Raw genomic sequence first — 15293 nt, forward strand, 5'->3', positions numbered from 1 at the left:
GGTATTGTCTAAGAATTTTTTTTTTCTCTAATGGAAAATAAGGCAGTACAGTTGGTCAGAAAGCATTCCCTTTGCCCACACATTGACACGCCCATTAAATGATATCCTATTCCACTCAATAACAAGAAGTTATTCCACACATTTTTGTCCTTCAGATGCTATATTTTCTATTACAAATAGTTTTTAAATTACCTTAAAGTACTAGCCACTCTCCTGTGGTGTTGTACATGAGAAGTTAAGATCTAGTGCAGTCTTCAGATGAAATTTAGGTTGCAGGGCATGGCTAACTGGACTAGACTTGACTATTCCAATGGTCTCCTGACCGGTCTCCCATCTTCCATCCTACATAAATAAACTTGTGCTCATCCAAAACTCTGTTGCCTGTATCTTGAGCTGCACCAAGTCCTGTTCACCGATCACTCCTGTGCTTGCTGACCTACACTGGATCCCTGTCTGACAACACCTCAATTTTAAAATCCTCATCCTTTTCAACTCCCCAGACGGGCTTGCCCCTCCCTATCTCGATAACCTCCTCCAGCCCTACAAGCCTTCGCGATCTCTGCGCTCCTTTAACTCTGGCAGCTTGCGCATCCCCGATTTTAATTGCTCCACCATTGGCTCCCCCATTTCAGCTACCTTGGCCCTAAGCTCTGGAAACCCCCGCCCCCCCCGCCCAAACCTCTCCGCCTCTCTACCTCTCCTTTAAGATGCTCCTTAAAACCTACCTTTTCGACCAAGCTTTGGTCATCTGTCCTGATATCTCCTTCTGTAGCTAAGTGTCAATTTTTTTTTTATTGATAACGGTCTTGTTAAGCACCTTGGGATGTTTTGCTTTGTTAAAGGGCTATAGAAATACAAATTGTTGTTGTTGTTGTAGCATGTGCAGGTCTAATTCTGCCTCCATTTTAAAGTCATATGTCTGACCTTCATTAAGTGGCAAAGCACAGTAATTTGGGAAACAGAAGAAACAGCTGGATGACACAAAACTGAGTTGCCACAGTGCTGCCACTGGCAGGAGGGTATAATTACAGTGTGACGGTTTATATAGGCTGTTTCCATTGTACATGTGACTATGCGAATTTACCTGGAGAAAAAGCTGACACAAAAACATGACAACAGCAATTCAAGGTTTGTAGAAAGGAAGTGCCTTCAAGTGCAAGATAACCGTGAAAAATGACAACGATTCATTACTCCCCCCCCAAAGAGAATATTTACTGCTTCTTTAAAAATAATGAACCTAACTCTTTATATTATGAGGTTAAATCCAATTATCCTGTGCCAATTCTCCTACCCACGCTTTCTCTGAGCATGGTTCTCTCTGGAAGCAGGTTGAATGGTGTTTGCTCTACGATGTGTACAGCAGCATCATTCCATCTGTAGTGCAAAAAGTAATCTTTGATTACAATTTAAATGGATTAATGTTGTTGAATCAAATCTAATGTATTATTTACATAGTACCAAAGAGGCACTGCTGGCAATATGGAGTATGTGCCATAGAGCTATTAAAAAAATGGAACCAGACAGCAAAAGGATGCACCCTTCTGCAGGATCTTGCGCTGACAACGCTGGTGATATTTCTCTAGCGATTTGAGGTGTCTACTGTATATGGTCCACGTCTCTGAGCCATACAGGAGGGCAGGTATCACTGCAGCCCTGTAGACCATAAGCTTGATGCCAGATTTGAAGGTCTGATCTTCGAACACTGGCCTACTAGAGGCGGTGTTTAACCTCATCGTCAATGTCTGCCCTTGCTGATAATAGGCTCCCAAGGTATAGAAAATGGTCCACATTGTCCATCCTGCAAATACCCTGAGAGGACAGACGCACCAATGTTAGTGTCCTCGATCAGGCCAACATCCCCAGCATCAAAGCACTGACCACACTCGACCAGCCCCATTGGGCGGGCCACATTGTTCGCATGTCTGACACAAGACTCCCAAAGCAAGCGCTCTACTTGGAACTCCTAAATGGCAAGCGAGCCGTGTACTGTTCAGTCACCTAAGAACTCAATTTTAGAGTGGAAGCAAGTCTTCCTCGATTTCAAGGGACTGCCTATGATGAAATCTTTCTGTGATATTTTCCTTTCTAAACCTCTATATTCCTTTTGAAGTTTGTTTCATAGGCCCTGGTTACCTTCCTACACCTCATCCACATGAGCATCCTTCTCATGTAAGCCTAAATAGTAAGTGTCAATGGGGTTTTTTGACCATTGGGATAAGAAAGTTGTTGAGGCCAGTTCATTAGATATATTCAAAAGGGAGTTAGATGTGGCCCTTACGGCTAAAGGGATCAAGGGGTATGGAGAGAAAGCAGGAATGGGGTACTGAAGTTGCATGATCAGCCATGATCATATTGAATGGTGGTGCAGGCTCAAAGGGCCAAATGGCCTACTCCTTGGCCTACTCCTGCTCCTATTTTTGATGTTTCTATGTTTCTAAGATGCTCCTTAAAACCTACCTCTTTGAACAAGCTTTTGCTCACTTGCCCTAATTTCTCCTTATGTGGCTAGTTGTCAAAATGTTTTGTCTTATAATACTCCTGTGAAGTGCCTTGGGATGTTTCACTACGTTAAAGGTGCTATATAAATACAAGTTGTTGTTGTGTTCTCAATAGCTATTCGCAAGGGTGCTAGAAATATTTAAGAGTTCATCGTTGGATCCTTGTTCATCTGCATAAATCCATCTGCGCTAAATTACCTAGTTGCATCGTGCACACAATTTCCTGGTGCTCACATTGGTATACAATTGTTTCATGTACCTGCTCATATAAAATAGGCATCGCAGATTGCCAGGGGCTGTGCTGTTTGTGGAAATCGATTTAAAAAGCCTCAAGGAAGATTGGTGTGAGCATTTGAAAGTTATATTTGCAATTTCTTTTCTTCATTTTGCTGTTGTCGCTATTGAGAAAGTCAGTAGTCTTTGAGGGGCGACAGCAGTGAAGAGGGCGACTGGATTGGACATCACCATAATCCAGGTCACTGATTGGAGCATGGGCAGATACAGCAGGAGCGACGTGATCAGGGCCCAGAAGAGACAAGGACCCTGGGGCAGGACGGGCCAGCCCAGACTGCAATATGTGTTTGCTTTAGGTCTGTGCAGCAGAGCTGGTCTCCAGTTGTCTTGGTTAATCCTTGCCACTGGACCAAGACCGAGCTCTGTCAAGCCCGTGTGGTGGCTGGTGTGCAACGGCCTCCACACGTTAAAAAAAATCCACGCACTGGCATCTTCCACCCTTCGACATGTATTTCGGGACCTGGAATTTCAGGTTCCACATTGAAACACCTGTGAACTCATCCCTTTTTGATGTGGAAGCAAGTCATCTTCGATACGAGGGGCCACCTAAGAAGAAGAGCCTTTGGGATAACAGCATTGACATAATAGGTTCCATCAAGGGAATCTGCCCCCACATGCTTTTTGAAGGACCAACTGAGGTGGGTCAAACCACACCAGAGGAACTTTGCACTCACCCATAAATACCTTTGCAACTGCACACATAGAGGGGTCAAGTTTCGGCCTGAGTTGCTCCTATTTTTTTGGAGCAACTAGTTTAGAATGGAGTGTCTTAGAAATTGCAATTCTCGGCATTTAGTTTGCTGCAGTTCTAGTCAGTTAGAACAGTTTCATTTTAGAACAGATTTTTTTTTTCAAAAGGGGGCGTGTCCGGCCACTTACGCCTGTTTTGAAAGTTTAGGCAGTAAAAACTTCCTCCAAACTAACTTAGAATGGAGTAAGTGTAGATTTTTGTACGCTCAGAAAAACCTTGCCTACACTTAAAAATCAGGCGTAGGGAACGAGAGATGGGGGGGGGGGGGTTGGGGTTTACAAACATTAAGCACTTCACTTTTACAAATAAAGAGCCATCATCAATAATAAATCAATAAATAAACTATTAAAACCATCCAAAAAAAAAAAAAATTAAAAAAAAATTAAAAATCACTCAATAAATAAAAAATTATTTCTACTCACCTACTGCAGCACTGGGGAGAAGAAGATGGGGGGGGGGGGGGGAGAAGCAGATGGGGAGAGAAGAAGACGATGATGCTGGGCTGCCGCCGACTCTTCGGGCTGGGCCCGCCGCCAGCGAGAGGCCGCAGGCCCCGCCGACACCGGGTTCCCAGGAGGACTTCGGGTGGGGCCGCCCCCAGCGAGAGGCCGGGCAGATAAGATGCGTCAGGCCACTCGGCCCAGGATAGGGGCGACGTCCCTTTGGCCTGGGATAGGGTCGTCGCCCTGAAGACCGGATGCGCTGGGAGGGCCGGGAGCTACTGCGCATGCGCGCAGCCTCCACTGCGCACGCGCGCAGCTGCCGGCACTGTTTTTGGCGCAGGGCTGTAGCTCCGCCCCCAGCAGCTCCTGCTGCGCCGTGCCGAGGTGGAAATGGGCCTACAGCTATCGGAGAATCGCGAGGTAAGTATTCGCCGCAATTTTTGTTCTATAAATTAGGTGGGCCTCTCCGATGTGCGCCGTTCTGGCGGGCGGCTGAAACTTGAGCTCAGAGAGAGGTGTATAAATATTGATTGATTAGGGGAGCAGCGCCTAAAGAGGCTGTAATTTGCAAAGTGGAGGTCATTAGTAGAGTTGTGCTGCTAGCTCCAAGATAAACTGCAAACAAATATTTCAACAGGCATTGAACTGCAAAATTAAATTAAGTGACTTTAACTTTTATACTCCTGGATCTTTCCAGGCAGCCACTGGAAAAATCAGTGACCTAAGCCAATCAGCTATCTGCAGATTTATTAAATAAATCACAGACGGCGTGTTTGCTTGAAGAAGCAATTTTAACTCCTCACTTATCATAAGTGGGTACTGCATTATTTTACTGAACGGCAGGATTCTCGAGATGTTATAGGATGGATCCATGTGTTCTATCTACTCCCTCACAGAATTAATTACACAAACAAAAAGGATTCTCCACTCTGGCATTACATTTGCTTTTATCAGCCGAGAACCGATTCAACCTGGCTGTGATGACTTCAATCAGGACTCCAAAACTCTGCTGCCCATGTCCTAACTTGCACCAAGTCCCGTTCACTCATCATCCCTGTGCTTACTGACCTACATTGGCCTCGGTTAAGCAACGCCTCATTTTTAAAAATTCTCATCCTTGATTTCAAATCCCTTTATGGCCTGACCCCTCCCTATCTCTGTAATCTCCTCCAGCCCTACAACCCTCTGAGATATTTGCACTCCTCCAATTCTTACCTTCTTGAACATCCCTAATTTTAATCGCTGCACCATTGGCGGCCTTGTCTTCAGCTGCCAAGGCCCTAACCTCTGGAATTCCCTCCCTAAACCTCTTCGCCTGTCAACCTCTCTTTGCTCCTTTAAGACGCTCCCTAAAACCTACTCTTTGACCATCTTCCTTATATGGCTCAGTGTCAGATTTTGTTTGATAACGTTCCTGTCAAGCGCCTTGGAATGTTTTACTATGTTAAAGGCGCTATATAAATACAAATTGTTGTTATTATCCTGCTGTAGCTCTTTATTAAAGGTCCTAAAAGAAGTGGCTGCGGAGATAGTGGATGTATTGGTTGTAATCTACCAAAATTCCCTGGAATCTGGGGAGGTCCCAGCGGATTAGAAAATCGCGAATGTAACGCTCTTATTTAAAAAAGGAGGCAGACTAAAAGCAGAAAACTATAGACCGGTTAGCCGAACATCTGTCGTTGGGAAAATTCTGGAGTCCATTATTAAGGAAGCAGTGGCAGCACATTTGAAAAGCATAATTCAATCAAGCAGAGTCAGCATGGTTTTATGAAAGGGAAAATGTGTTTGACAAATTTGCTGGAGTTCTTTGAGGATGTAACGAGCAGGGTGGATAAGGGGGAAACCAGTGGATGTGGTGTATTTGGATTTCTAGAAGGCATTCGATAAGGTGCCACTTAAAAGGTTACTGCATAAGATAAAGGTTCACGAGGTTGGGGGTAATATATTAGCATGGATAGAGGATTGGCTAATTAACAGAAAACAGAGAGTCGGATGAACGGATCATTTTCCGGTTGGCAAACAGTAACTAGTGGGGTACCGCAGGGAATGGTGCTGGGGCCTCAACTATTTACAATCTATATTTATGACTTGGATGAAGGGACCGAGTATAATGTAATCAAGTTTGCTGATGATACAAAGGTGGGAGGGAAATCAAATTGTGAGGAAGACACAAAAAATCTGCAAAGGGATATAGACAGGCTAAGTGGGCAAAAATTTGGCAGGTGGAGTACAATGTGGGAAAATGTGAGGTTATCCACTTTGGCAGAAAAAATAGAAAAGCAAATTATAATTTAAATGGAGAAAAATTGCAAAGTGCTGCAGTACAGAGGGACCTGGGAGTTCTTGTGCATGAAAGACAAAAAGTTAGTGTGCAGGTATAGCAAGTAATTAGGAAGGCAAATGGAATGTTGGCCTTCATTGCAAGGGGGATAGAGTATAAAAGCAGAGCAGTCCTGCTACAACTGTACAGGGTATTGGTGGGCCACACATATACAGCGTATAGTTTTGGTCTCCGTATTTAAGGAAGGATATACTTGCATTGGAGGCTGTTCAGAGAAGGTTCACTAGGTTGATTCCGGAGATGAGAGGGTTGACTTATGAAGATAGGTTAAGTAGGTTAGGCCTATACTCATTGGATTTCAGAAGAATGAGAGATGATCTTATCGAAACATATAAGATAATGAGGGATCTCGACAAGGTGGATGCAGAGAGGATATTTCCATTCATAGGTGAAACTAAAACTAGGGGGCACAGTCTCAGAATAAGTGGCTGCCCATTTAAAACTGAAATGAGGAGGAATTGGTATTGGGGGTAATATACTGATGTGGATAGAGAACTGGTTGGCAGACAGGAAGCAGAGAGTTGGAATAAACTGATCCTTTTCAGAATGGCAGGAAGTGACTAGTGGAGTGCCACAAGGCTCAGTGCTGGGACCCCAGCTCTTTACAATATACATCAATGATTTAGATGAAGGAATTGAGTGTAATATCTCACAGTTTGCAGATGACACTAAACTGGGTGGCGGTGTGAGCTGTGAGGGGGACGCTAAGAGGCTGCAGGGTGACTTGGACAGGTTAGGTGAGTGGGCAAATGCACGGCAGATGCAGTATAATGTGGATAAATGTGAGGGTTATCCAGTTTGGGGGCAAAAACGCAAAGACAGAATATTATCTGAATGGCGGCAGATTAGGAAAAGGGAAGGTGCAACGAGACCTGGGTGTCATGGTTCATCAGTCATTGAAAGTTGGCATACAGGTACAGCAGGCGGTGGAGAAGGCAAATGGTATGTTGGCCTTCATAGTTAGGGGATTTGAGTATAGGAGCAGGGAGGTCTTACTGCAATTGTACAGGGCCTTGGTGAGGCCTCACCTGGAATATTGTGTTCAGTTTTGGTCGTCTAATCTGAGGAAGGATGTTCTTGCTATTGAGGGAGTGCAGCGAAGGTTCACCAGACAGATTCCCGGGATGGCAGGACTGACATATGAGGAGAAACTGGATCAACTGGGCCTTTATATAATGGAGTTTAGAAGGATGAGAGGGGATCTCATAGAAACATATAAGATTCTGATGGTACGGGACAGGTTAGATGCGGGTAAAATGTTCCCGATGTTGGGGAAGTCCAGAACCAGGGGACACAGTCTTAGGATAAGGGGTAGGCCATTTAGGACTGAGATGAGAAGAAACTTCTTCACTCAGAGAGTTGTTAACCTGTGGAATTCCCTGCCGCAGAGAGTTGTTGTTGCCAGTTCATTGGATATATTCAAGAGGGAATTAGATATGGCCCTTATGGCTAAGGGGATCAAGGGGTATGGAGAGAAAGCAGGAAAGGGGTACTGAGGGAATGATCAGCCATGATCTTATTGAATGGTGGTGCAGGTTCGAAGGGGCGAATGGCCTACTCCTGCACTTATTTTCTATGTTTCTATGAATTTCTTCTCTCAGAGGGTTGTAAATCTGTGGAATTCTCTGCCCCAGAGCATGTGGAGGCTGGATCATTAAATATATTTAAGGTGGAGATAGACAGATTTTTGAACCATAAGGAAGTCAAAGGTTATGGGGAGCGGGCAGGGAAGTGGAGTTGAGTCCATGATCAGATCAGCCATGATCTTATTAAATGGCGGAGCAGGCTCGAGGGATCAAATGGCCTACTCCTGTTCCTACTTCTTTTGTTCTTATGTTCTCGCAATTGGGAGGAGATGACTTGGGTGAGGTGCCAGTGAGGTATAGTCACTCGAGGAACTGTGCCTGTTCCCATCTCCTATGACCTAAATTGCAGCCTTCAGGAAAGGAGGGTTAATGAAACAAAATTGGAATTAGAAAAAAAAATTGCTATTCTCAACTTGAGTATATACAGAGATGGCATATTGGGTGTAATATCATTTAGGCCATAAGCTCCTAGGTTCGATCCTTGATCTGTGGTGAGTTAGCTAATCATGGTCATGACAACTGTTGGTGGTTCCAATCTGCCCTTGGATTAGAGAGGGAAAAAGCAGACAGGATTCCTGTTTCCAATTGTTGTCAAATGACCTCTGCTGGGAAGTCCATGTGTGTGGGATTTAGGTGAGAACAGATTGGTCTTTGGTATAATGCCCTCCATGGTAGAATAATGTACTGACCCTTACTATCTAGGTCTCTGGTCCACATCAAAATACTTTCCTGTTCTGTGTCCATTTTGTTTAGACATTGGTGTTTGTGAGAATTGACAAATAGTGTTGAAGTCAAGATACGCACATTACATTCAGATTTCCAGCATCCGCAGTATTTTGCTTTCACGTTACATACCACCCGATTGTCAGTCACATATCTCAAAGTACAATGGGCTTTGTGTGTTCTCAACCTTCTGCAGGGTGGGATGTCCATTCGGAAAGCAATGGCCGTTTTGTTCGTCACAGCTAACAACAAGTAGACCTAATGCTGGAATTAGTAGCAAACTGACTTTTCAAATGTTGTAGATCTGTTGTTGGTGGCCAGTGATCCAACGAAACGGAGGATACACGGGAATATGATAACTAGAGGAATAAATTAAGAAAAAAAGATCAATGTTTCTAGAAGTAAATACTTGTGTTCGTGAAAAATAAAAATATTTACTTTGAGAATTGCTGAAAAGCTTTGGTACCATTCCTTTTGCTTACTTACGAGCAACAAGTGAAAATGTATTACTCTCTTCTACTCACAGGTCTGTGCTGATCACCCTGACAAGTGTTGTTGTTGTTGTCATTACCACTGACTGGATCAGCTGGGACAAGTTGAACCGAGGATTTTTGCCAAGTGATGAGGTCTCCAGAGCCTTTTTGGCCTCTTTTATCCTCGTTTTTGATCTTCTTATTGTCATGCAGGTACTGGTATTTTATTTGTTCACTCTTCAAAAGCTAGAATTTGTTTCCCAAAGTTATATTACGTACAGCTCAGTTGCTAAGAACAGTGCGAGCTATATAAGTAGTCCTTGTTGAAGTTAGACCTCGTTATTGTGGTGACCAGATTACCATCAGCATAAGTTATACTTTAGTTATAGTTATAACATGATCATCCCTTTACAGAGAGTGTCTAAATGTCTAGAAATTAGTCGAGATATATGCCGATTTCTCTATCTTCTCAGGAAAATCTGTGTAGATAAGTCTTTTGAAGACTGTTAAAGAAATGTATTTCCCCCTTTCTAAATATTCTTCTATGACGTGCATTAGCCCAAGGATTTTAGCGCCTTTTAACAGATGCTTTGTTTTTCAATTTTAATAATCAATAATTTAAATTGAGCCTTATTCAACTCTGCTAACACAGCTTTTATTTAGATATAAAGAAGAAGGGATTGGAAGAAAGTTGCGTAAAAATATTTTGTTTCCTCAAGATATTGCTCCTAAATGAATGTATTTGCTCATTATATTCATCATCAAGAGACAAATTGTCAATTTATTATTATACCTAACAGAAGCAATTTTTATATGTTTAGCAAAACTCTAAATTATATATTGAATTGTCATATATATTTTCTATCGTGACCAGAGAAACTATGGCCCGGAATTTGCAGTAGGTGACCATCGCCAGCTGAGCTCGAAGAAAGCTGCCAACAAAGATTTTGTGATCTCTGTGGCGAAAACTTTAGGTTTCTTGATGTTGAATTGATTGTAGTGCTGTCAAAAGGGGATTCCTTGCATAGAGCAGCAGTGATGTCATCAAGCTGTCTAAGCAGGCAATCACAATGAAGAATACTCACAGACAGCAAACCAGGAAATAAAAAGCACTGATTCAATTTACTTAAAAAAATTTCTACAGAGAGCGAGTTAAAGATTGGGACATACACATGGGGTTAAGGTAGAAGCTGAAATATCATAAACAATCTTTTAAAAATTATTTTGAAAATCTCATAATTTTCTATCATAAGGAAAAATTTGGCATTCCACAAATATAAAATTTGTTTTTCAGGGCCAGAGGGTTGTTCAACGATCAATAGGGCATTACACCTATTCCAACCAGGCTTAACTTTTAATGGGGTGTTTAGCAATGTAATTTGATTGGAAAAGCTTACGTTTTCGTCAGTTCAACTTATTTCACTGATTGCCGGCTATGGGGACTTCCACAGCGCAGGCTGTGTCGGAGCAGTGAATGACTAACAGCAAATTCAGGATTTCGGTGTTTATCTGCGCATGCACTAAGTCCTGAAGTTACATTTAGTTTCAGAGGGGTAATGACAGCAAATGCCGACAGTTCGCCATCATTACCATCGCAAAATCCAGGCCATCATATTTTAGAAAATAATTTCCAATGTTGAATATTATAAATGAAAGTGGGTAAACATGTAGGAATATAATTTGAGTACATAAATGCCAGTGTGTTTCTCAGAATTAATAAATATTTTTAAATGTTTCTTTAGCAATAGTTATTTCACCCAGAGTACTAAGTACCCATTGACTGTAAATCCTGAAAATAACACGATATACAATATCCCAAGCTTTGGAATTCCCTCCCTCAACCTCTCCACCTTTCCTCCTTTCAAGATGCTGCTTAAGATCTTCGGCTTTTGGTCATCTGTCCTAATGTCTCCTTTTTGACTCTGTCAATTTTTGTCTGATTACGTTACTACGAAGCATCTTAGATGTTTCACTACGACAAAGGCACTATATAAATGCAAGTTTTGTTGTTGATGCACAACCAAATCTGGTGAACAAATGATTTCCTCACCCTCAAGACCCTGATTCTTGTCGGGATTAATCCTTCATCAAAAGACACCGTTAATGAGTACAATTGATGGCCTAAAGGATTGCTTGGCTCTATTCTGAAGAAGAGCACGGAATTTTACAGGTGTCTTGATGAACATTTCTTGCTGTACCAGCACCTCCAAAACTGATAATCTGGTCATTAGTTGCCATTTGCTATTTATGGGATATTGCTGTGCAATTATTGAGTGCCGTATTTGCCTATATTAACAGTGGCTACAGTTCAGAAATAATTAATGGGCGGTGAAGTACTTTGGGATATCCCTGCAATGTTTAAGTAGGTTGGGCCTCCACTCATTGGAATTCAGAAGAATGAGAGGTGATCTTATCGAAATGTATAAGATTATGAGGGGGCTTGACAAGGTGGATGCAGAGAGGATGTTTCCACTGATTGGGGAGACTGGAACTAGAGGGCGTGATCTTAGAATAAGGGGCCACCCATTTAAAACAGAGATGAGGAGAAATCTCTTCTCTCAGAGGGTTGTTAATCTGTGGAATTCGCTGCCTCAGAGAGCTGTGGAAGCTGGGACATTGAATAAATTTAAGACCGAAATAGACAGTTTCTTAAACGATAAGGGAATAAGGTGTTATGGGGAGCGGGCGGGGAATTGGAGCTGAGTCCATGATCAGATCAGCCATGATCTTATTAAATGGCAGAGCAGGCTCGAGGGGCCGAATAGCCTACTCCTACTCCTGCTCCTATTTCTTATGTTCTTATGTAAATGCAAGTTCTTTCTTATTTATGTCCCCAAGTTTCCCCTTTCGGTCCCTCCCTTTTGTTTCTGACACATTAACGAGCAGTCACGATTTATGGGACTCAAATTTGTCATCAGCCATCATCAGTGACGGGAAATATGACTCTGTGAGCAGGTAGTGTTTCATTTCTGCTACAAAGTAGTCCCTCGTTATATCTATCTCGATGTATTGGCCCTTTCCATCCCGCTCCCCTCCTCTTGGTCAGATCTCAGCACCACAGCAGTCACTGATTCTTTCCTCCGTGATTGCTTACTCATGGATTGAGTTGACGTCCCTATTTGCCATAGCACTGAGAAAAGATTACAAAGAGTTCAAACTTGCCAGCATGCACTCCAGCAATGACTGAGGAAGGAATGGTCAAACAGCTGATGCCAGGGTAGAGTTATTGCCGTACACAAGACTACAATAGGTGGAGTGTAAATGCCAGCATGGACTGGTTGGGCCGAATGGCCTATTTCTGTGCTGTATGACCTATGTAATCCTATGAAACTTGTAGCAAAAGGAGAAACTGTATAAAGTAAGGGGTTAAAAAGGCACCAGCAACTGTTCCACTCTTTACAATGCAATTTGAGGCATGATATTAGGACAATAAAAACGCAGCAGCAATCTCATCAGAGTAAATGTCACCTTTGAGCTCATACATGCTGCAGTAAGGAGTTCACATTCTGGACTCACCACACATTTATGTCATCAATCTTCTGGATGAGAAAGGAAAATAAACTGGAGATCTGAAATAAAATCACAAAATGCTGGAAATACACAGGAAGGAGAGTAAAAGTGAAGGAAGTGCAATCCAATCCAGTCTGCATTTCTTTCTAGCAACTGTGTAAAGCATAACATTGGAGCAGGCTTGTGAGTTTGTCTCCCATTTGCACACTCAGTCGTGATGAGCATTTAGTACAGGATACCCAGGGTGATAGTAATGCAAAAATAAATGCCTCGTGAATTTTAGAATTTGTGCTTTAAATTGATTGTCATTATAAGCTTTCCAGCTAATTGGTTTCATGGAGAACGTCACAAACATCCATCTAAACACGTTTGTGATGAAAATGACGTTGAATCTGTGAGTGCCATTTCAGAAAATCGGCACTGTAACAAAGGAGCAAAAAGATTATGAGAGAAAGAAATTGCAAGTAGTTAGATGGGGTAATGTGGCACAGCATTTCTGAAAGTCGCATGAGTCATGATTTTTCGATCAAATGCACTGCCCCACATCAACAGCACAGACCTGTGAATTTAGCCTCATTATTGTGTCAATTTAAAATATTCCTTAATAAGTAGAGATCTTTTCATTTCCAGTTATGATGACATGATAGATATTTCAATAAAATGTCAAGAATCCAATCAGCAGTAGCTCATGCCCTTGGACTTACCGACACTAGAAATAGGGAGACAAGGACGCATTTGACTATTGTAAGTGCATGTTGGAGATTTTAATAACTTAAAATGTAGACTGAATGAAATAGTAAAATATTGTACAGTATTTCACAAACAGACTGAGGTTGGTGGATAACTGGCTCCCCAATTCTCTGCATTCCCTTCCCTTCATTTCAATTTAGTGCGGGATTTAGGATTAAGACAGTAATTCACTAAATCCTGGAAGTCTCTGAATCAATCCTTCGTAAACTGTAATCCTCATTACAAATCACTTTTCCAAATTGGGCACCCTCACACCTCGGGTGTAAGAGACAAGGTGGAGGTTGCAGTAATGTGTTCTGAAGTTCATTGGAACAGCATGCAGGGACAGACCAGCAATGCTGTGGGCTGTGCTACATTTGACATAGAAGAAATGCAAATTAATGTTTTTAATAAATAAATAATAATTTGTCAGCACTCATTTTCCTAAGAATACAATTAATCTAAATTTGACTGCATTTGATATAATTAGGATTCAGAGGCCTAGCAATTGGGCCACTTACCGCTGTCATGCCGGAAAATGGCCGCCGCCACTCTAGCGCCCTTCTCTGGTAGAAGACTTGGTGGCTGCCATTTTGGTGAGGGCTTTGGTGCTGCCGATAGCAGTGCTGGCCCTGGACATGTAAATGAAGAGACGGTGATGTTAACGTCACTTCAGCAAACTTCGGCTTTAGCACTGGGTCCTAAGCTCGCTCTGAAAACTGAGCATTCAGCATACTGACAGAGACACTGTCAGCACCTCTTAAACAGGTAAGTTTGCATGTTAGCTTTTGGACTGGATTTTATTTATTTTATTGAAGTAGTGGCTTGCTGGAATACATTTTACAAGTTTTTTAAGTGTGCGGGGAGTGGTGCTGGACACTTGCAAGGCCTCGAATGGTAAAGGAAGGCTTCTGAGAAGACAGAAAATCCTGGTAATACTTAGCAAGTCAGGCAGCATCTGTGGAGAGAGAAATAGAGTTCTTGTCTCAGGACGAGATGGTGCCTGACCTGCTGAGTATTTCCAGTATTAAATGCTTTTTTTTCAGATTATAATATCCGCTTGCAAAGGGAAGAGGAAGATGTAGAAGAGGAGGAAGCAGAATTAAGGATGCAACCCAGACAGCCCTTTCCTGGCTGGGATATCTGGAATGGAATCATCTGCCTGTGGTACTAGTGATCACAACCACAATTCCCCTATCAATATTTGTCTGACACCTTCCCTTCCCTCTGTTACTGACCACCACAGTGTCCTCTGTTCCTGACCACCACAGTGTCCTCTGTTACTGACCATCACCGTGTCCTCTTGGCCACAATGCTGAAATAAAAGCCACCACAAAGCTAACTTTCCAATCCAATATGGTATCAAGAAATCAACTCATCACCCTAATCACGCATCCCCTTAGTAACTATCTTGTGTGTGCCTTTGTCTATGTGACTGATGTCATGCCATGCTACCCCTGTCATCATCATCATCATCTTCATGGGCAGTCCCTCGGAATCGAGGAAGACTTGCTTTTGCTTCCACTCTTAAAATGAGTCATTAGGTGGCTGAACAGTCCAGTACGAGAGCCACAGTCCCTGTCGCTGGTGGGACAGATAGTCGTTAAGGGAAAGGGTGGGTGGGACAGGTTTGCCGTACGCTCTTTCCGCTGCCTGTGCTTGATTTTTGCATGCTCTCGGCGATGAGACTCGAGATGCTCAGCGTCCTCCCGGATGCACTTCCTCCACTTAGCCAGGGACTCCCAGATGTCGGTGGGGATATTGCACTTTATCAGGGAGGCTTTGAGGTGTCCTTGTAACATTTCCTCTGCCCATCTTTGGCTCGCTTGCGTGAAGGAGTTCCGAATAGAGCGCTTGCTTTGGGAGTCTTGTGTCTGGCATGCGAACAATGTGGCCTGCCCAGCGGAGCTGATCAAGTGTGGTCAGTGCTTCAATGCTGGGGATG

The 15293-nt window shown here is 42.8% G+C and overlaps 1 protein-coding gene across 6 annotated transcripts in view; it reads left to right on the forward strand.

The window, feature by feature from the left end:
• tmem117 (transmembrane protein 117) overlaps nt 1-15293 on the forward strand; it is a 408913-nt gene that overhangs the window by 353352 nt on the left and 40268 nt on the right. For all 6 annotated transcript variants that reach the window (XM_070901596.1, XM_070901595.1, XM_070901597.1 and 3 more), the window contains exon 6: nt 9163-9322. In XM_070901596.1, the coding sequence (XP_070757697.1) occupies nt 9163-9322 (160 nt within the window). The remainder of the gene's footprint in view (nt 1-9162; nt 9323-15293) is intronic.

The sequence above is a fragment of the Pristiophorus japonicus genome, chromosome 15, assembly GCF_044704955.1.
Source record: "Pristiophorus japonicus isolate sPriJap1 chromosome 15, sPriJap1.hap1, whole genome shotgun sequence".
Taxonomy (NCBI): Eukaryota; Metazoa; Chordata; class Chondrichthyes; family Pristiophoridae; genus Pristiophorus; species Pristiophorus japonicus.